The sequence below is a fragment of the Sinocyclocheilus rhinocerous genome, unplaced genomic scaffold (assembly GCF_001515625.1).
Source record: "Sinocyclocheilus rhinocerous isolate Xijiao unplaced genomic scaffold, SAMN03320098_v1.1 scaffold474, whole genome shotgun sequence".
NCBI lineage: Eukaryota > Metazoa > Chordata > Actinopteri > Cypriniformes > Cyprinidae > Sinocyclocheilus > Sinocyclocheilus rhinocerous.
Genome location: NW_015644625.1, coordinates 352,976 through 375,431, shown reverse-complemented (window position 1 = coordinate 375,431; position 22,456 = coordinate 352,976). Strand labels below are relative to the sequence as shown.

General features: G+C 36.5%; 3 protein-coding genes and 1 long non-coding RNA gene across 4 annotated transcripts in view; 2 read left to right on the top strand and 2 right to left on the bottom strand.

The window, feature by feature from the left end:
• The window catches only part of nrg2b (neuregulin 2b), a 68,995-nt gene extending 54,775 nt beyond the window's left edge, over nt 1-14,220 (top strand). Inside the window, exons 6-11 of the mRNA XM_016576273.1 lie at nt 1,818-1,841; nt 7,642-7,744; nt 8,802-8,925; nt 9,361-9,494; nt 10,072-10,296; nt 11,674-14,220. Of these exons, the coding sequence (XP_016431759.1) occupies nt 1,818-1,841; nt 7,642-7,744; nt 8,802-8,925; nt 9,361-9,494; nt 10,072-10,296; nt 11,674-12,319 (1,256 nt within the window). The 3' untranslated portion in view covers nt 12,320-14,220. The remainder of the gene's footprint in view (nt 1-1,817; nt 1,842-7,641; nt 7,745-8,801; nt 8,926-9,360; nt 9,495-10,071; nt 10,297-11,673) is intronic.
• Nucleotides 9,680-16,113, bottom strand: LOC107758523 (uncharacterized). Its single transcript, XR_001642035.1, has 3 exons — nt 16,037-16,113; nt 11,583-11,588; nt 9,680-9,690 (listed from the first exon to the last, which is right to left on the bottom strand). It is a non-coding gene; the product is annotated as an uncharacterized LOC107758523 (long non-coding RNA).
• LOC107758521 (N-acetyllactosaminide beta-1,3-N-acetylglucosaminyltransferase 2-like) lies at nt 16,055-22,103 on the top strand. Its single transcript, XM_016576275.1, has 2 exons — nt 16,055-16,850; nt 21,303-22,103. Exons 1-2 carry the CDS (start codon nt 16,060-16,062, stop codon nt 21,763-21,765), a joined length of 1,254 nt encoding a protein of 417 aa, XP_016431761.1. The 5' UTR covers nt 16,055-16,059; the 3' UTR covers nt 21,766-22,103.
• On the bottom strand, nt 18,691-20,494 carry LOC107758520 (probable RNA-binding protein EIF1AD). Its single transcript, XM_016576274.1, is given in 6 exon segments — nt 18,691-19,133; nt 19,135-19,237; nt 19,432-19,540; nt 19,626-19,734; nt 19,831-19,948; nt 20,353-20,494. Coding segments are annotated over 5 exon segments (549 nt in total). The 5' UTR covers nt 19,918-19,948; nt 20,353-20,494; the 3' UTR covers nt 18,691-18,992.
• Nucleotides 22,104-22,456: the final 353 nt, after the last annotated feature.

Here is a 22,456-nt window from a genome sequence, read left to right as displayed (position 1 = left end):
TAAGTAAAGATCATGTTCCATGAAGATATTTTGTAAATTTCCTACCGTAAATATATTAAAACTTAATTTTTGATTATTAATATGCATTGCTAAGAACTTCATTTGGACCACTTTAAAGACGATTTTCTCAATATTTAGATTTTTTTGCACCCTCAGATTCCAGATTATCAAATAGTTTTATCTCAGCCAAATATTGTCCTACCCTAACAAACCACACATCAATGAAAAGCTTATTTATTCAGCTTTCAGAGGATGTATAAATCTCAATTTCAAAAAACTGACCCTTATGACTGGTTTTGTGGTTCAGGGTCACATGATGATTAATTAATGTGATGATTTGCTGCTCAAGAAACATTTCTTACTATTATGAGTGAAAACAGTGCTGTTTAATATTTTTGTGGAAATCATGATACAATTTCTTCAGGAATCTTTGATGAATAGAAAGATTAAAAAGCAGCATTTATTTGAAATAGATTTTTTTTTTTTTACTGTCACTCTTGATCAATTTAATGTGACCTTGCTGAATATTGAAAAATTATACTGACCCCAAACTTTTGAATGGAAGTGAATGTCATCTGCTGTCATGACCATGTAAAACTTGATTAAATTCACATAATACACAAGAATAACAGAAAGGAACTGTTTACATAGAAAAATACAGCATTTTGTCTTTTTTCCAGAAGAACAGAAAGGGGCTGTTTAAAAAAAATCCAGATTTTTTACTGGATTTTTTTTTTTACATTCATTCAAACTTTGTGTCATATAGTTTGTATGAAGATGTACAATATAGTCTGTTCAGTAGATTTTCTTGCTACTGTGTATCTTGGCGTTGATTGTTCTGCAGACAAAACAAACATGTATGATTATTCTGCATACAAAATTGTATGTTTTATATGTAATCTATTCAGTGGTTCTGCACATATTTCTGTTTTCAAATCCTCCGTAATAGCAATAGCAAGTGCGTTACTGCAAGCGTAATTTCAGCTCATTTTAACTAATTTTAACGGTGAGAAAATCAACAGATACTTTTGGTAAATCTTAACTTGCATTGAACCTGGAACATTTCTATCAAGTTCTGGTTGTTAAGTAATATTGATGCTGTTGTTTTGTATGATCTCTAACAGCGTTCTGAGCCTGAGGCATGATGCATGACCCTTAACCTCTAACCTTTGACCTCTAGTAGTTGGCTAGAGGAGCCCTCAGTACTGCCAGTATCATGCATGCCGTAGCACAAGATGTGTTTACACATCTGCACATTTGCAGTGGAAGTTTAAAAACATACATGAAAATGTAATACTGTGACTAAACCAAAGCCATCTGATTGTGGTTTTGCATATGAATCATTAGATGTCTGTCTACATTCATCTGTACTTGTGTCTTTTTGTGTTGTACGTTGTGCTTTTCTGTTTAATGGTTTTGTTTGTTTCTTTGTTTTTGTTTTCTTAACCTTAAACCAGAAATGAGGTCTAGTAAATATGGCAGTAAGTGTGGCTGTCTATGTCTGCATGCATTTGTACGCTTGCTTACATGCGATGAACAAGAAAGGCGTGTTTTTTGTTTGTTTACTGGTATTTCTGTTGGTTTCGTTTCTGTTTTATGGGGAATATGGAGTTGGTCAGTGTGTGTCTGCATTGTCTGTCTGTTACTGGAACGTACAGTCACTCACCTCAATGTCTCAAACAAAACCAACCAAACAACACCACTGATCGCATTCTAGTGAACCGCCTCTATCTGAACAAGTGGACATTTTTACCTGAAACCTGTTTTCTTGTTTTTTCCTTTTTTTTTTTTACATTGTCAACTTTCTGCATTGGCAGAGCACCTTGGAATTGAAATCATGGGTATGAAGTTATTATTTGTTTGATTCTTTAGTTTTTAAGGTTCATGACATAATTTGATGACATATTCACATAAGGACTCGTCTCGTTCTATTTTCTCTGTCCTATATTTGAACAAGCAAATACACTCCCAGCTTCTGATTTACTTTTTCAGCTCTGACAAAGCGACACTCATTTTTAGGAATATAGGAAACACATCAGTCAGGTAGATCAATATTTATAAAACGCATATTTCCTATTCTGTGACTGTATATCAGTTGAATTCTAGAATGATATATGCCAAGTTGTGCTATTATTAGAAATGTAGCAATTCATGTCTTTTATCAAAACACCATTTTATAAAAGTGATAAGCCACTTAAGGCCAGGCGTTACAGTGATTTTACCACCGCCTTCTATGGTTTATTGCTGTAATAAATTATTAGATTTAAACACATTATGCTAGTGTGATTAAACTTGTTAGAGAAATAAGATGTCTAGAATAGCTTGTAATTCTTCACACTGCAAAAAAAGAATCTTAACCAGTGTTTTTGACATGTTTTTCAGTAAAATATCCAAACATAAAACTAATTTAAAAGAAAATACTTGAGAAGAAAAATTGTGTGTAGGATAATAAGGCTGGTTCTTTTTTTAGACAATATATATTGAATGAATTAACAATTATTTTTGAATGAATTGACTACTATTTTTATGAGGGGAACATTAAGAAAAACTAGTTTTGGGTTTATTAAAGTTTTATTAAAAATATTCCGAGAATATGTTGTAGTTTACCTCATTGTCAAAATAATAATAAATATATATAAATAAATATATATGTAGTCATGTGAAATAGTTAGGGACACCTTATTTAATTCCATGGTTTTCTGTATCAGGACATAAAAAAAATATCTGTTCCTTGGCAGGTCTTAAAATTTGGAAAATAAATCCTCAGATGAACTACAACTCATGACATATCACACCATGTAATTATTTATTTTTTTAAAATAAAGCCAAAATGGAAAAGCCATGTGTGACAAAGTTAGGACACCCTTACGGTTAACATAGGAGTTAAGAGGGTAAATGTGACCCTGGACCACAAAAGCAGTCTTAAGTCGCTGGGGTATATTTGTAGTAATAGCCACCAATACATTGTCTGGGTCAAAATTATCGATTTTTCTTTTATGCCAAACATAATTGGGATATTAAGTAAAGATCATGTTCCATGAAGATATTTTGTAAATTTCCTACCGTAAATATATCAAAACTTAATTTTTGATTAGTAATATGCATTGCTTAGAACTTCATTTGGACAACTTTAAAGACGATTTTCTCAATATTTAGATTTTTTTTGCACCCTCAGATTCCAGATTATCAAATAGTTGTATCTCGGCCAAATATTGTTCTATCCTAACAAAGCATACATCAATGAAAAGCTTATTTATTCAGCTTCCATATAATGTATAAATCTCAATTTTAGAAAATTGTGGTCTTGTGGTCCAGGGTCACAAATAGCAGTGATCATCAGCAAGTGTGAGCACCTCTATAAAAGCAGATGTTTTGACAGTTTGCTGGTCTGGAGCCTTCAGGTGTGTGTTAACACAATGCCAAGGAGGTAAGACATCAGCAATGATCTTAGAGAAGCAATTCTATAGAATTCTATAGAAGCAATTCACCCCAAGAACAGACCGTGTAACGCTCAGAGAAATGGCAGACAACCCAAGAACTACACCGCAGACTCTATGGCCTCAGCTAACATGTTAAATGATAAAATTCATGACAGTACAATTAGAAAAATAGGTGACAAGTATGGCATGTTTGGAAGGCTTGCCAGAAGAAAGCCTCTTCTATCTAAAAAAGCATGGCAGCACTGTTTTGTTTTGCAAAGTTGCATCTGAACAAGCCATAATATTTCTAGAACAATGTCCTTTGAACAGATGAGACCAAAGTGGAGATGTTTTGGCCATAATGCACAGTACCATGTTTTGTGAAAACCTAAGGAGCATATCAGCACAAACACCTCAGTCAAGCATGCTGGTGGAGGGCTGATGATTTCGGGCTTGTTTTGTAGCCACAGGAGCTGGGCACCTCAGCCATTGAGTCGACCGTGAACTCCTCTGTATAGCAAAGTATTCTAGAGTCAAATGTGAGGACATCCGTCCGACAGCTAAAGTTGGGCCAAAATTGGTTGATGCAACAGGACAATGATCCCAAACACACCAGAAAATCCACAACAGAACAGCTGAAAAAGAAAAGAATCAAGGTGTTGCAAAAGCCCAGTCATAGTCCAGACCTCATCCCGACTGAAATGCTGTGGCGAGAGCTGTGCATAAACAAATGCCCACAAACCTCAATAAAACTACAGCAAATCATCAAAATTCCTCCAGAACGATGTGAGACTGATAAAGTCATACAGAAAATGATTACTTCAAGTTATTGCTGCTAAAAGTGGATCTACAAGCAACTGAATCATGCAGTGTCCTAAATTTGTCACACATGGCTTTTCCATCTTGGCTTTATTTTTGTTTAGTAAATAATGACACGGTGTGATATGTCATGTGACGTTGTTTATCTGAGGTTTTATTTTCCAAATTGTAAGACCTGACAAGGACCAGATAATTTTTTTATTATGTCCATGTAGAAAACCATGGAATTCAGTAGGGTGTCCTAACTTTTTCACATGACTATGTATTGTCAATAGGGTAAACTACAATATATTCCCTGAAAACAACTTATACAATACCAGTCAAAAGTCTGCTATGCCCAACAAACCTGCATTTATTTCTTCAGAAATACAGTAAAGCCCGTAATATTGTAAAATATAATTATAATTTAGAGTAACTTTTTTATTTGAATATATTTTAATATGTTAAAATATTTTAGAATGGTTCTTATAACTATCAATTATATGATAATATACAACTTTTTTGTTGTTGTTCAGGAATAGAAAGTTAAAAAACAGTATATAAATTTTTATATGTAGTAGTAATATTAGACGCATTAGAGAGAATTAAAGAGCATATAAGAGAATTCTTTCCAAAGCATAAAAAAACTCAATTATTCAAAACGTTTGATAGGTAGTGTATATCTAATGCAATTTTGTTTCTCAAGTACATTTATCTTGTTTTAAGGATATTTTTCATAATTTTTCCTTTTATCATTTTTTTAATAAAAAATATATACAAATATTTTTGTAAGATATTTTTTTTCCTGGGAAACAGCTCAGATATACTAATTAAGAACCGTATTTATTATTATTATTTGCAGTGCATTCAAAAATAATAAAACTTTTATTTACATACAACATATGCGGCAGGGAGCCTAGTGAAGGGTAAAATGAGTGTTGCCCATCTCTTCTCCTGTCTTCTTGTCTGCACCACTAGAGTACATTAGCCGATGGTCTGGGTACATCACACTCTCCATTTTCTCCCTCTTTGTGTACTCTGATCTCTGTTTCCTGTAACAAGCATGCAATGCAATATCAGTGTCTGACTTAACCGCCCCCCTCCCTCCCCCCTGCGTTTCTCTTTTATTACACACTCATCCCCCTACTGTTTGGCCCTCAATTCTCTTCTCTACTTCCTCCCGTCCGTTTTCTCATTCCCTCCCTTCATGTTCTGTATGCTTCCTCTGTTGCTGCCCACGTTCAGCACCCCAGAGGATGTTTCGAATATTCTCGTTTTCAAAAATCAGACCCATATATAAAAATATGTGTTGAAGGCATCTGTATAGACGGTCTTCATAAAACCTGCTCATCAAAGCCTTGGTTTGCTGGTTGCCAAAATGTATGTTTTTTACCCTCCAATCAGTTTTTAAGTCAACATGAAATGGTGTAGCAACCCTTTTTAATTAGTACTGTAATATTTCAGAGTGAAACAAAAAATTAAATGTGAACTTATATATATATATATATTCATTTAAAATCAATAAAATAATTTAAAGTATATTCATTAAAATATATATAAAAAGAAATTGAATGTGAACTTGAAAAGTTTTAATGAAATTAAGTTAAATGTATTTACTTTTTATTTAAATATTTTACATTATAAATATAAAAATAAGAAAAGAAATAAAACAAACATTTATTACTTCACAATAATGTGCACTGATGAATCATTCACAAACAGACCAGGAATGTGCATTAAGAAAGTAATTGGGTTAGTTTTGATTTCATGTTGATTTTAAAACACATTTAGTTGTAATAATGAATATCCCAAAACTGCTTGTGAAGTTTAATCAGGTTTTATGAACAACCCTCTCTAAAGAGCTCTTATAATGCAGTTTGTGGGTTTTAACTCTATTTTACAGGCATGCTTTACGCAAGACTTATAAGCTCAGACTGCTCTGTCTTCAGACGTCATAGAATTTTATATATAGAATAATGCATGTAATGGGCTTTCAGAGGGGTGGAGCTTTCATTTTATAAACACTTCTAGCCAAAAAATTCGAGTTTCCAGTGTTGCACAGTATGGTTTCAGTCCTGGAGGTAGCCAAAAGTTCTCCCACTGTTTCAGCATAATGCGCTTTATGTGAAACCCTGGCAGACAGAGAAAGCACCACAGCTGTGCCCTTCCCATGCTGCCGAGCACCTGATATCAGCCATCTAAAATGTGTTTTTAAAATGACATCTGATGCACCTCAGTGCCTATTAAAAATAAAGATTTGAGATTTAAAGGGAGAGCTCACCCAAAAAATGACAATCATTGTTTACTCACCCTCATGTCATTCTAAACCTTTTCCCGTGAAACACAAAATTAGATGTTTAGCAGAATGTCTGGAAATTAATATATGACATATATTGCCCTGTAGCAAGATATATGATATTATGATATTGCTATGTTACCTATAAGGTGATATATAATTTTCTCATACGTGATGTAAGTTTATAACATATATAAAATCCCCATAGTGAATGTCCATATGTTAATACTATATGATGATTTTTTTATTTGGTATGTTATGCAGCAACCATATATGTGAACAGTACATTTTATTAAAACAACTTTATTAAAACATCATATATGCAAAAAATCTGTAGAATTTTTTTAATACATGTCCATCTTTTATATTTACTTGCTTTGACGTGCATTAACAGGTTTTAGGATGAATATACATGTACGTGACATATATGTCCAAAAATGTATTACACACACATAAACATACATATTCATATGGGCTAGAAATATACGTTAACATATTACAATATATTTCATATATGGATGTTTAATATATGTACATATATTATAGGCTATTTGCATATTGGGGTCCAAGCTGCTTTCTTCCATACAGTGGAAGTGAATGGGGACTGGGGCTGTCAAGCTCTGAAAAGGACAAAAAAGCACCATGAAAGCATCATAAAAGTCATTCATATGTCTTGTGCAATATTTTACAATAGCTTCCGATGTTAATATTCACTGAAAATCTTGCTTGACAGTCCCAATCCCCATTCATTTTCATTATTTGGAACTTGTAGCTTGGAATTAAAGCGTTAAACGTCTCCTTTTTGGTTCCATAGGAGAAATAAAATCATTCAGGTTTGCAGCAACATGAGGGTTAGTAAATAATGATGGAATATTCATTTTTTGGTGTACTGTCCCTTTAACTAAATAAATCTGTTTAGAAGTGACAAATATGACTGTTTACAACTATAACATGAAATGTAGACTGAAGTTAGAAAATGTTTTAGGCTGAATGAGTTAGTTTTGACATGCGGTTGTGTGTTTTGTATGTGTGTGTCTTTGTGTTCAATGGTCGTCGTGTACATGTGTGTTTGTCTCTGTGTGCGTCTGTGCATATGTGTGTGCTTGTCCATGGCTCTCGTTCATTCAGAGGCTGAGGAGCTGTACCAAAAACGTGTGCTGACGATAACGGGCATCTGCGTGGCACTGCTGGTGGTTGGCATCGTGTGTGTGGTGGCATACTGCAAAACCAAGTAAGCTCCGGGAACTCTAGCGATCGCCAGAAAGAGCTGTGCACATTCACACATTAAATTAAAAAGCATACTAAAAAAAAACTACACCCTTTGGGTGGTATAAGCAAAATTCGCTTTGTGAGGAAATTTTATATCACTATATCTTTTTATAATACTTGTGTTCAAAAGTTTGGGGTCTTTTTTTTTATTAAATTAATAATTTTATTCAGCAAGGATGCATTACACTGATCAAATGTGACATTAATGACATTTATAAAATTAGAAAAGATTTATATTTCAAATAAATGCTGTTTTTTTTTTTTACTTTTCTATTCATCAAAGAATTCTGACAAAATTAACAGGGTTTCCATAAAAAATGCTAAGCAGCACAACCATTTTCAGCACTTACAATACGAAATACTTCTTGAGCAGCAAATCAGCAGAATGATTTTTTTAGAATGATTTCTGAAGGATCATGTGACACTGAAGACTGGAGTAATGATTCTGAAAATTTAGCTTTGCATCACAGGAATAAATTACATTTTTAAATATATTTAAGTAGAAAATCATTATTTTAAATTGCAATAATATTTGACAATATCATTATTTTTTTACTGTATTTTTGATCAAATAAATGTAGCCTTGGTGAGCATAAGATACCCCAAACTTTTGAACAGTAGTGTACAATGTACATACATTGCAGATATATAAATTATTGTATTTATTTAAAAAGAAAATAAGCAATTTAGCTGGAAATTCAACAACAAGAATAAATCAAACCAAATAAAATGTAATTATATGACCATGGCAATGCCTATTTTTCAATACTTCAAAGAATTAATTATTGTTACAATTATTATAATGAATTAATTTTATATTTGCTACTGGATACAAACTAAATGATAATATTATTCCTATTATTAAAACAATATATATTGTATGTTTCACTTTAGTGATCAGCAGGTTAGTACAGTACATCTTATCTGTAGACACTTGGTCATTTCCTGTTTTACATGTTAGAGTATTTGCTGTCATTGTATAAATCACAGATCAGATTTGATATTGGATCTTTTTTCAGGAAACAAAGGAAGAAGATGCATAACCACCTGCACCAGAACATGTGTGCGGAGCATCCGAACCGCATGCTGGCCAACGGACCCAACCATCCCGGCCCCGGTCCTGAGGAAATCCCCATGGTGGATGTGAGTTTGCCTGCCTCTCATTTCCTGTATGCTGATATATCTTTTGCATATTCTGAAGATTTAGTCATTGAAGGCATGATAAAGCATACAAGTTAAATAAGTGTTCACAGGCAGATTGCCTTAGAAAGCATTTAATGTTGCTTTTGGTACTTTTGGTGTAAAACATAGATTTGGGTTTGTTTGTTTGTTTGATTAGATTGAAAGTTCTTAAAGTCCGGTATTTCTGAAAAGGGTTCAGAATTATGTGAACTGCCGTGTGGTTTCTTCTGGATGTTACAGCAATTCAGAAGTAAATTGCAATTGATTACATTATTGTGATAAACTGCTTCCTGTGGTGCACACATCGATGACTAAGCATTCTTCAAATGTAATTAAATTTAGGTTAGGACTCAAGTGTGAAAACGACACAATCTCATGCTACTATTTATATTGCAGTATATATCTAAGAATGTCCCAGCAACTGAGCGAGTAGTACGACACGGAACAGAGACATCAGGCAATTTCTCGGGCAGCCGAATGTCGTCACGATCCCACCACACCTCCACAGCTTCTCACGCTTCCAGTCACCGGTACTGACTCTTCCCTGACTGATTCATCTGCCAATATATCCATATATAGATCCTTGACTTGATATATCCTCTGTCCATCTGTCTATTTAGCTGTTCATTTACTAACCTAACTAGCCAAAACTATTTACATATATCTATTTTTCCATCAGACCCCAAATATTTTTCCAGTCTCATATATACGTATATTTACATCTATCTATCTATCTATCTATCTATCTCATTGTAAATCATTGTAATATGCTGATTTGCTGTTAAAATAGAAAAGTTATTTCTTATTATTAATGTTAAAAACAGTTGATTAATATTTTTGTGAAAAAAAAAATTGTGAAGAACAATTTTTTCATATACTTTGATCAAAGAGTTCAAAAAGAGAGATATTCGACTTTTTTTTATTAAAATGTCTTTACTGCCAATTTATTGCAACCTGAATAAAGGTAAAAATGCCTTTAAAATAAAAATTCTTATCTTTTTAAATACTTTTTTTTTTTATATATATAGCTTTTAAAAAATATATTTATTTTTTTTGCATTTTTCTCACATATTTTCTACTTCCCTTTGTGTTGTTCCCGCCTGTCAGGCACGAGGAGCGCACATGGAGTATGGAGCGGACGGACAGCATACATTCTGACTGCCAGTCGGGGGCACTCTCTTCCTCTGTTGGCACCAGTAAATGCAGCAGCCCAGCGTGTATGGAGGCTCGTGCCCGCCGAGCAGCATACTGTGGGTATCCTGACACTACACAGTGCCCCCTACAGTACGGAGACTCTTACGACTCCCTGCGGGACTCACCTCACAGTGACAGGTGAGTGAAAAAGGAAACGACAGCAGCAGATAAGAAGTGTTCACCTTCACAGATAAAAGACACTGAGTATATTTGTGGTCAGATGAAAGCATGCTGATTGTCCTGTTGGTTAAATAAGTTTGTAAGCATTATTTGATCAGGAATTTGATATTTGGTGTTGAACCATAGCACAATATAAGCAGATCTCAGATATGTTCAGTAGCGTTGACAGTAGCTGAACTGTTTGTTGCTTTGGATAAAAGCATCTGCTAAATGATTAAATGTACCTCCTTTCAAAACATTTTTCCTATTTCTTTCCAACAGGTAGCAGTGTAGTGTAACAAAACACTACTGCTCTGCTTTTTCTACACTTGTCTTCTCTCTCTAAAATAGAAGTCAGATTCATTTTCATGGATTGTTTTGGTTGAATGGTTGATGTAAACAGGCTGATTAAGTAAATCGCTCACAGATTGCAATTTTATTTTTGTAGGAAAATATTTAGTTAAAAGCTTTTGCTATATAAAATAATGCATTATTGCATTTTTTTTCAACTGTTTTCTAGGATTTTTTTGTATTTAGTGTAATTTAGATTTAATGTCAATATAATTGGTTGATTCATCATAAATCATTGATTCAAATACTATTTTTTGTTCCCTATAAATATTGCTCTGAATGCGCTAATATATAATTCATATAAATTATACCATGCAGCAGACATGCACTACCGTTCAAATGTTTGAGGTCAATAAGATTTTTTTAAAGAAATTAAAACTTTTTTAGCAAGGATGCATTAAATTGATCGAAAATGACAGTAAAGACACTTGTAATGTTATAAAAGATTTCTATTTCAAATAAATGCTGTTCTTTTGAACATTATATTCATCAAAGAATCCTGAAAAGAAATGTATCACCGTTTCTAAAAAATACCAAGCAGCACAGCTTTTTTCAACATTGATAATAACAAGAAATACAAAAGATTTCTATCTAAATTTTTAAACTTTTTATTTATAAAAGTATTTTAAAAATCATGTTTATCACATATTGAGCAACACAGTTGTTTTCAACTTTAATTATAAGAAATATTTCTTAAGCAGCAAATCAGCATATAAGAATAATTTCTGAAGGATCATGTGACACTGAAGACTGGAGAGAAAATTTTCCAGCTTTGGCATCACAGGAATACATTACATTTTACAATATACTCAAAAAGTAAACTTATTTTAAACTGTAAAAATATTTCACAATATTACTGATTTCACTGGAATAATTTTGACCAGATAAATGCAGTTTTGCTGAGCATAAGAGACTTCTCACTGACCTCAAATTTTTAACGGTAGTGTGTATTTAAAAGATTTTCCCGTCCCATCTCTCACCCCATGTTTTTCCGTATCTTTGCAGGTACGTGTCTGCTCTGACCACACCGGCGCGTCTATCTCCGGTGGACTTTCACTCCTCACTGCCCCCGCAGGTGCCTACCTTTCAGATCACCACGCCCAACGCCAGCCACGCCCTCTCCCTGCCACCCGCCGCTTCGGCCATCGCCATGGCAGCCTACTCGCCCGACGACGATCAGCCCCTCCTGCACCGCTACCGACGATCCCGACGCCCGTATTACGCGGCAGAGAGCACGGGCTCCCTTCCGTCCAGCCCGTACCGCTTCGTGGACGACGAGGATTACGAGACCACGCAGGAGTACATGTCCTCCCGAGAGCAGCCGAAGAAGAGCAGCAGCGGCCGCCGTTGGCACAGGAGGTCGCGGGTCAACGGCCACGTGTCGCAGCGCACGCCGGGCCCCAGGAACTACAGCTCTCAAAGCTGCCTGTCAGACAGCGAGTGGGAGGACGATGAAGTCGGCGACCTCGGCCACGGCGAGAGCACGCCGTTTCTCAGTATCCAGAACATGAACGCCACCGAACCGGCCACCATCTACCGACCCAACGACACGCGGACTTTCACCAACATGGGACGCTCGGGCTCCCGTGGAAACGTGCAGGCCAACAAACTGTCGCAGTCACGGTCCAGACCGGACAATGCACCCCTTTAAAAAAGAACGACGAGAGCAAGGACGAACGAACTTGCGTAGGCGTGAAAAACAAATGATATGCTATAGACCTGCACCTATGAGAAATATTTTTTATTTTATATAACAGACAGATATTCTAAACAAATGAAATATTTATTTTCATTTCAGCAAAAATTGTCTACTAGCTAGCAGCAAAGACTTTTTTTATAGGGAGAAAACTATTTATATGTAATTCCTTTTTTTGATTTACAGCATTACGAAGAAGAATTACGTGCCAATTTTTTCACGAGTTAGAAATAGAATAATATTGTGGTGCCTTTTGCTGTTTGCCGACGAGGGAGGTTCAGTTGAATTTTTGTAGCCTTTCTTAAAAACAGACTCTTGGGTTTTATAGACATGTTTTTCTTTTTTTTTTCTTCGTTCGTTTGTTCAGGATCTCCCCATTTGAACTGTGATATTATTCAGACACCATGCAATATCGAATCACTTCTGTGTAAGGTGTTTGTTTACATGACTAGGATTCACGCGCACACATAACCGACGTTAAATTGCATCGGATGCCGATTCGTTCGCGCATCTGAGTGCCGTTTGCGTTCGTCTTTGGTTTCTACGTTCGACGTTTTCCTTTCTCTCAACTGGTTGTCGCATATTGTTTCCAGTGAAACAGAGGTACGCAGGAGTTCACAGGGCATGACGCTGGGTCGCAGAACCGGCCCTGGTGTTCAGGGTTTTCAAAACGGTGGTCTGTGCGTCCAATGAATGTGTTTACACTTCTGTCCGTGTGCGTGAGAGTATCGTTGAACCTCAGTGTATACGCACGTGTCTTTGTGTACGCAGTTTCGTGCGAGAACGCGTTTCGTTCGTGCGTTCGCGTTGTGTTCGTCTTCAGGTTAGCATTTCGAGCGCGTGTGCGTGTTGTGAGTTTCGACGTGCACCTGTGTGTGTATACGTATGCTTGTACTCTTTAGGATGTTGGCTTTGTCGAAAGGGAGCTCTGGGTTAACGCTAAAGGGTTAAACCGGACCCCCTAGTGGTGACACGAGCTCATTGCACTGTAACCTTCCTTCCTTGTGTAGTCATTGGCCTGCGGAGGAACCAATCCAGCCTGATTCTAGCCTACACGGACCTACATCTCTCTCCCACACGTTCCCATTCCTATGCCAGCAGCTTTAAGCCGCACTGTGTCTCAGGACTTTTCATCGAAAACTGCATTGCCCATAAAACAGATCCATTACTGCCCGTCGTGTCTGCGTCATGCTGGAAAGACAATGAAGAACGATACGACCAGATGTGTTTATCTGCGAATGTCATCTCCATGTTTTGTTGGCTTTCCTTCGTTTTGTTTCAGTGGGGTCGTTCCCAGTCCACGCTCTCTTTTTTTGACACATCTGTATGCAAGTTGGAGACGTGCTCAAAACAATGCGTGTTCGGCTACTAGACGTGCTACTTTAGGTGGATTCTAAAGTGTAAACCCCTACTTCCAGAGCCCAGCAACCTACAACTACATTAGAAAAGACAAACCCGCCACCCACACACTTACACTTAGACACACATGCAGATGCACACACTTACACACACACACACACATATATACACATGCTCAAGATTCATTCTGTGTGCACAGTCATTTATAGCACCGCTCGTCTCACAGATTGATTTTCTTCCTGTCTTTCTCTCTCTGTTTCTTCTGTTCTTCCTCTCCGCCTGTGAAGGCGTCCCTCCCTCTGCATGTTCTAGTGGTTCAGATAGATGGGTGCATGGTAACCGCAGCAACTGAGTCATATTCACACGGTGAAAGTGTAGTTTTCATTTGACATTCAGCAATAAATCCCCTTTTTTCATGTTCATCCTTGACTTGGAATATGCTAGAAATTTTTGCAAGTTTTCTCAAAAAATAGTACTTGTAAAAAAATAAAATAAAATCAAACCACTTGTTCATATGGAAAAAAAATAAATCTTAATTCCTACCATTTTAAAAAATGAATTCATCAGGATGTATGTCTTTCTTGGTGTGATATATATGTCTTGATAATAAGAAAATGTTTTCAGGGGAACAATTTATTCTTTTTTCTTTTGACAGAACTTTGAGTTGTATCAAGGATGCAACCAAATGTTTGATTTTAGTGGGGACTGGAGGTAAAAACTTGACAACTGGTCTTTGAAAAACTTATATTGATCAACAACCCATTTTAATATTAGACGATATACGTCCTCCTCTGTCTCTATGGTGGGTACAGGTCTGGATAATATTTTGAGGAATCAAATTTTCCATGAATTTTAGAGATAAAAGTGCTTAAAGTACTGTGAAGTCCTCAGTTCAAAAAGAGCATTTATTGAAACTAATTTGCAAAAACATTTGACATCAGATGAATTTATTGAACACAAGTAAAGAATACACTTACATGAAGTTATTTGTTTATTTTGAATACGTGCCCTCTAGCGGCGAAAATTACATATTGTGCCTTTAAGGCCACATTAGGGAACATTAGTTACTGCATTAACTAAAGTTAACTATCAATGAGCAAAACATTTGTTGGAGTTTTTATGAATCTTTGTTAACATTCATTAACTGTTTATTGTTAATGTTACCTCAATTACATTATATAATGTTAGCAAATACAACTTTTGATTTTAATGTATTAGTAAATGTTGAAATTAACATTAAGTAAGGTTAATAAACACTTTAGAAGTATTTTTCATTGTTAGTTCATTTTAACTATGATGCAGTTAACTAATGGCAATTAATGTGAACTTATTACCTAAGGAATGTGAATTTACTGTTAAAAACATATTGGTTGGTTTGTTTTGTTACAAGACGTTTCCACATATTCCACTTAATATCTTTGTCTTTTAGTTTCCGCGCGTACATTGTGGGAATTACCATGTGAATGACGCGAAATTCATCATAAAATGCAAAACCAGACAACGTGGTAAGTTTAAAGCGATTTAGTAGTTTAGTAATTGCGGTTTTCTTTTCATTTCGTTGTTGGAATAATAAAATAATCACAAAGAGAAAAAAAAACGATATCTGCTGTGCTTAGCTTTTTAGAGTAGTCTCACCTTATGAGTTGTTTCGTCAGTATAGTTTTAAATTAAAGTGTTTTTTATTTAAATAATTTTAAAACTTAAGTACTTTTATAATAAACTTTATTATTATAAATATTATTAAGTAGGCCAGCTATAGGTTACTACATTTTATGCTAAATAATTTTATGTAAATGTATGAATTTATGTAAATGTAAAAAATATAATATGCTCTAACAAAAACGTACCATTTGTAAGGATAAAAGAAACGCAGATTGGAGTCAGATTAGATAATAAAATGGAGTCAGATTTGAGTTAAACCTAAAGTGAATAACTTTGCGCGCTGAAAAGACCGAACAAGGCAGAAACCTTCATCCACCACTGGGTACCTTCATTGGGCCAAGTGCGTGGACCTTACACATTCCATTTTGGTGAAAATTAGGGTTACGATTGGGGAATTTTTGAAGATTTTTGTCTTTGTCTAAATAATCTGTAACTACACCAGTGAGTGACGCCTGTCACTGGTGTAATAGTCTAAGTCAGCGGTGGCGAACTCCGGTCCTGGAGAGCCCTGCAGAGTACAGCTTCAACCCTAATTAAAACTCACCTGCCTGTAGCTTTCTAGTAACCCTTCAGACCTTGATTAGCTTATTCAGGTGTGTTTGATTAGGGTTGAAGCAAAACTCTGCAGGGCTGCTGCTCTCCAGGACCGACGTTCGCCACCCCTGTGCTATATCATGAAACATGGGGCACCCCATGGTGCACATGTTGTTCATTCTGTGCTGCCGGCACACTTTACCTCCAGTGGTCTCAAACACTCCAGAGATCTGGCTCCTCATCCTGCGAAATCCTACTGGAGAAGCAAGGTAGACAGTGGCGCTCTGTGGAACATCATCCAGTACATGACGGATCGCCAATATAACCCCATCCTAAGGCCTCATCTGGCTGAAAACCCATCCAGTGTTTCTTACAAAACAGAAATGTCCAAAAGGACTGGAGATAGATGTTTTCCAAATTATGAGATTAACAATACAATGCCAGATTACGCCAAACTACCAATCCAGATGATGAATTTTGTGACCACCATGCACTGTCGAGACTATCTACTGATCATAGATCCTTTAGATGTTTGTGATGCTCAAGCAAAGAAAGGGGCACCAACATTGCTCATGGCCATCAAAACTCAGACTGCAAACTTTGAGAACAGGGAAGCCATTCGGGAAACATGGGGAAATATAAAAACACTAGGTGGACGGCAAAGGCTCGTCCGCAGGGTCTTCCTTCTGGGGAAGTCCAAAGACTTGCATATTGAAGAGAAATTGCATTTAGAGAGTGAAAAATATGGTGATATCATCCAGTGGGACTTCGTGGACACCTTCTTCAACCTCACCTTGAAGGACGTGCTGTTCTGGGACTGGTTCTCAAGGCGATGCCCGCATGCCCGCTTCATTTTTAAGGGCGATGATGATGTATTTGTGAGGACACCTGCTGTCCTAGACTATCTGCTGGCTGAGGAGGCAGACGGAAGGTCCTCAAATGGATCCAGGCAGGCAAATAAAATAGGAGACGTTTGTTGTGGGGGACGTGATAAGCAATGCAGCACCTATACGCTCTAATGGGACTAAGTACTACATCCCGGAGAGTTTCTATAAAGGGCTGTACCCATCATACCCTGGTGGAGGAGGGGTGCTTTACTCTGGTTCTCTGGCACATAGGCTTTTGGTGGTGTCGCAAAGGGTTCATCTGTTCCCCATTGATGATGTCTACCTGGGCATGTGCCTTCAGAGACTTGGAGTTTACCCTATCGACCACCCTGCCTTCCTCACCTTTGACTTCCCGAAAGATGAGCCCAAGGAACCCTGTGCGAATCACATCATCCTCCTGGTGCACAAGCGAAGCCCTGCTGAGATGTTCCAACTTTGGAATGAAACGTCGACACCCAGCCCTGAATGCAGATATGCAACGCTATTAGTCAAACTTAGACCTGATTGAGCTCAGACTGAACTTTTTCTTATGGCGCTTTTCCACTGCGTGGTACGACTCGGCTCAGTACGGCACAGCACGGTTCGGTTTGCATGTCCACTGCAGTTCAGTACCGCTTTAGAGTGGGATTATTCACATGTCGTTATAGTTGCGCCGCCTCTACTACCACGACTCCTAAAAAAAACGTTTTCATTCCGCGTCGCCCTATCAAGCTCTCGCTGGATCCGCTCCTCTGCTATCAACGAGAGGAACGTCTGTTCTTCCGCAACAGACAACAAAACTTTTTGGTTGTTAAAAAAAGGTGCGCTTGTTCAAAACAGTTGCGTTCGATCCTTCGCTGGCTGTGCTGATTTAAATGTAGCGGTTCTTTTGTGTTTGTGTCACAAGTTCAGTGACGCAGGTAGTGACGATTCTCTCCGGCCAATCCGTGATCAGCAGAGTTTACACGTCATGTTTTGGTAACAGTACGGTTCACTTGGAACCCCAACCAAATGTGAATTTACTGTTAAAAACATATTGGTTGGTTTGTTTTGTTACAAGACGTTTCCACATATTCATGCAGTGGAAAAGCGCCATTAGTTAAAGCAAGTTCTCATTCTTACCGAACACTTGAAAACTGGTGTTATGCATTGCAAGGTATTTTGTAAAAATTTGTTTTGAATATTCTTTACTTTCACATTTTGCTGCAATAACTGCCTCAAGGTCTTATAAACAGGGATTCTGCAGGTTTTGTGATGGTAAATGTAAGACTTTTTAAAGACCTTTTTAAGACCAAGTAAAGAAAATTTAAGGAATAAACTGAAGGGAACACTGTGTCAATATGGATCACACAAAAGAGTTGTATAAGAAACACTTGAACATTTAAAATACAACTGATCTAGAGTATTTAAATAGTCATAACTTTTATTGTACCTGCAAAAAAAGTGATATTCTTCCTCAGCTTTTGTCGTTTTCAAGTATCTTGTCTAAAATCTTGTTTTAAGCATAATCGTACTTAATTTTGTTAAATTTGTCCGAAAACAAAATTTCATATCTTCATTTTGCACCTCAAGTAGAATAATCTCGATTAAAGTATGTTTCGATATTTGCATTGGGGTAAAAAAAAAAAAAAAAAAGGGACAATCACTGCGAAAAATATTATTATTTTACTTTGCGGTGCATGCCACATTTAATGCCTTAACTTTATGCTTTTAAGACTTTGTTTCAAATGATGACCCTTTTAGGGCTTTAATTTGATTTGTGGAAGTGTGAATTAAGACTTTTTAAGACCCACAGAAACCCTGATTACAATGAAAATGAGAAAAATTTATTTCATGCTGACTTTGTCTTAGTTATGATTTTAAATCTGACGTTCAGTGAGTTAATGTAAATGTACTACTTTGAGTATTAAACCATTTAAAACTTGTGGGCAAAACGACAAGTGTACAAAAAGTTTATTACAACACCGTATTTACAAGAATTATAATATACAATGTTTCTTTTAATCAAACAAAATGTGTTTGAGATTTCAAACAAATTAAACTAAAGCAGGAACTTCTGAAAGCCATCAGAGAGAAATCATTCAATGCAAAATTAGCTTAGTCAGGCATCAGTGTAGTTTTCCAGGTTTTTAAGCCCAATTAAGATTCATATATAACTGTTCTTGGTCATGCTGTGGTGGGAGCACCTTCCAGTATCATTTGCAGTTTTATGCTCTTCCTTCATCTTCTTCCTCCTCTTCATTATCGTCACCTTCATCATCCTCATCTTCATCAGTCTCTTCCTCACTCTCACTGTAGAGAACTGTGGCACGATTGGTGTTTACAAAAAGATCGCTGTCATCATCCTCAAGAGTCGCTGTCACCCTCCTCCTCTGTTTTTCTTTCACTTCTTTCTTTCGGTGTTCCCTCGTTCCTCTCACTGGATGTGCAATCCTCCTGGAATCCTTCTGGCCTGTGTGAAGTGTGAAAATGCTGTTTACTACACACATTTCAATTTTGTTTTCTTGAAAAACAATCAAACAACATATTTCAGGATTAGGTTTAAAGGGATAGTTTACACAAACATTTTAGAAACTCACACGGGTTTGAAACAACTTGGGGGTGTCAAATATTCAATTCAAATATTAAAAAAAGACATGGCCTTACCATACACCAAGTTTTCTCAGGTACTGAATATGGTCCCTGTAAAGTATGAAGCTTATTTCTCCTTTCACCTTCCCTCCTTCTTTAATGGGATCAACAATGACAAAGTCTCCTAACAAACAGAAAGACCATGAAAACCTTTTAGTGTCTTTAAAAACAGAATCGTTATTCATCCATGAAAGTTAAAACAAACTGACCTCGTTTGATCCAGATGTTCTTGCGGAATTTAGTAGGCATGCTGACAAGGAAGCGCTCGCCGCTGCCAGTCACAGCTTCATGGAGGTTATTGCCATTACTTCCCAAGACCTGTGATGTGAAGGAGGTGTAGAATTATTAGTATCATGGTATAATGAGAATACGGAGTTCTCAAAGCCGTACAGAACCCAAAAACTGTAACTGTACCCTCATGATATGCTGGTCTTCAGTGGGTGTGACATAGTCCTCCAGAACTTCTTTGACTACGTGCTTGCGTTTGGTTGCCTTTGACATGGTGGATATAAACCTCTGGCGATTCTGTCACCTGAATAAAGAAAAATATTTTTGTTTGAGAAATGGAGTTAAGAGGCGAGCATGTGTGAAAACGCATGTGGACCACAAAGAATAAAGCGGCTCTCAGGGCAAACAGTTTTATACGCTTTGAAATACATCAACATGCACACAAACCACATCTTGGCACCTTGCTATAACATACATAACTGGAAACCAGTGGCAAGTATAGTATGATCATTATAAACGCTATAAGATAATATATTTTAAAAAGCAAGTCATTTGACATACGATTACGTAACTGTACTGTTTACAATATTACAGCATGGCATAGAAACATGTGGCCTTCATCATGCTGTGTCGGTCTGGACAAATAAAAACCCTGAATGTCTAGATTTATTTAAATAGTAAAAGCGCAAATTTGTCATAGTCACCTACCTAGAAACTGTATATGAAACTCTGGATGTACTCTGAGTTTATTTACTAATGGCATCGAGATGAATTGCTAGCGTTTACTCGAGTCCTTTTCGCAAAAGTGTGAAGCGAAACGCGAGTGATGCAACTGGATTTAAAAATTACAAAATAAAAGCCACACGAACACAGTTGAGGGTAAGAGGATTGTTAACAGTAAAATGTCTATAAATGAGCTGTTTAAACCATTTAATAATAATAATAATAATAATAGGATCTCTTTAGGTCTTTTGGATCGCTTCAGGTCTAAAAACTTTTATTTTGAAATGTCATTTTCACGGTTCACGTTTTTAAAACAACCACAGCAAGCCAGGCTAATAAAACGCGTTAGAATATGTGATGAGAGAAACAGATAGACATTGAAATAATACGATAATCAGGGCGCAATTTTTCATTTGGATGCAGTGAACAGTCATCTTAAAGATGTGGAGATTGAAAACCCTCCGTCACAAAGCAAGTGGATCTGCCAATAATTTGGAGGAGTTCAAACACAAGAGAAGAGAGTTTGAGAAAAGTGTGTTTCATCTCTCAATATATTTTGTTGTCCGCTGTTTTGATAACACTAGGAGGCGCTGTTGCTCAAGGAAACCTGGAGGGTGGAATAGAGTTGGTAAGTCATTACAGCACAACATTTTATACCCACATCACAGACATACTGCACATCTGGGTTAGGATGAGAGTAATTGTAAATTATTGTGTTCACTGAATAGAAACACCACCTATATATAATTCAATTATCAATGCTTTTATAATCAGTGTTTACTATTACATAATTATTTAGAATTTCACAAAATAAGTCATATTTAATCTTAAAATTGAACACAGAAAATGTTGCATATATATATATGTGATGATGATGTATTTGTGAGGACACCTGCTGTCCTAGACTATCTGCTGGCTGAAGCGGCAAACAGAAGCTTCTCACATGGATCCAGGCAGGCAAATAAAATGGAGACGTTTGTTGTGGGGGACGTGATAAGTAGTGCCACACCTATACGCTCTAATGGGACTAAGTACTACATCCCGGAGAGTTTCTATAAAGGGTGGTACCCGTCATACCCTGGTGGAGGAGGGGTGATTTACTCTGGTTCTCTGGCACATAGGCTTTTGGAGGTGTCACAGAAGGTTCATCTGTTCCCCATTGATGACGTCTACCTGGGTATGTGTCTTCAGAGACTGGGAGTTTACCCTATCCACCACCCTGCCTTCCTCACCTTTGACTTCCCCAAAGATGAGCCCAAGGAACCCTGTGCGAATCACACCATCCTGCTGGTGCACAAGCGAAGCCCTGCTGAGATGTTCCAACTGTGGACTGAAACGTCTACACCCAGCCCTGAATGCAGAAATACAATGCTGAGAGTCAAGCCTAGACCTGACTGAGATCAGCAGACTGAAATTTTTTTGTTGGTAAAGCAAGTTCTCATTCTTACTGAACACTTGAAAACTGATGTTATGCATTGTGAGGTATTTTGTATAAATTTTAGTTTGGAATATTTTTGACTTTCACATTTTGCTTCAATAACTGCCTAAAGGTTTTCTAAACAGGCTTTCTGCAGGTTTTATGATGGTAACTTTAAGACCATGTAAAGAAAATGTAAGGAATTAATTGAAGGGAACACAATGTCAATGTTTTCAAAATCCAAATGTCTAGGGAGCACACAGTGAGTTGTATTAACAACACTTGAACGTTTAAAAATACAGCTTTCAACAGATCTATACCTCTGCTCCCAACAACTAGAGTATTTAAATAGTCAGAACTTTTATGGTACCTGCAAAAAAGTGATGTTCTTCCTCAGTTTTATGTCTTGTTTAGAAGTACAAATGTCTAAAAATCTAAATCTTGTCTAAAATCTTGTTTTAAGCATTATCACACTTAATTTTGTTAGATCTGTCAGAAAAAAATGGCTTAATATCTTCATTTTGCATCGAAAGTAGAATAATCTTGATTTAAGTATGTTTAGATATTTGCACTGGCTTAAAAAAAGGTGTACAAAAGTGTACAAAAAGTTTATTACAACACCGTATTTACAAGAATTATAATATACAATGTTTCTTTTAATAAAACAAAATG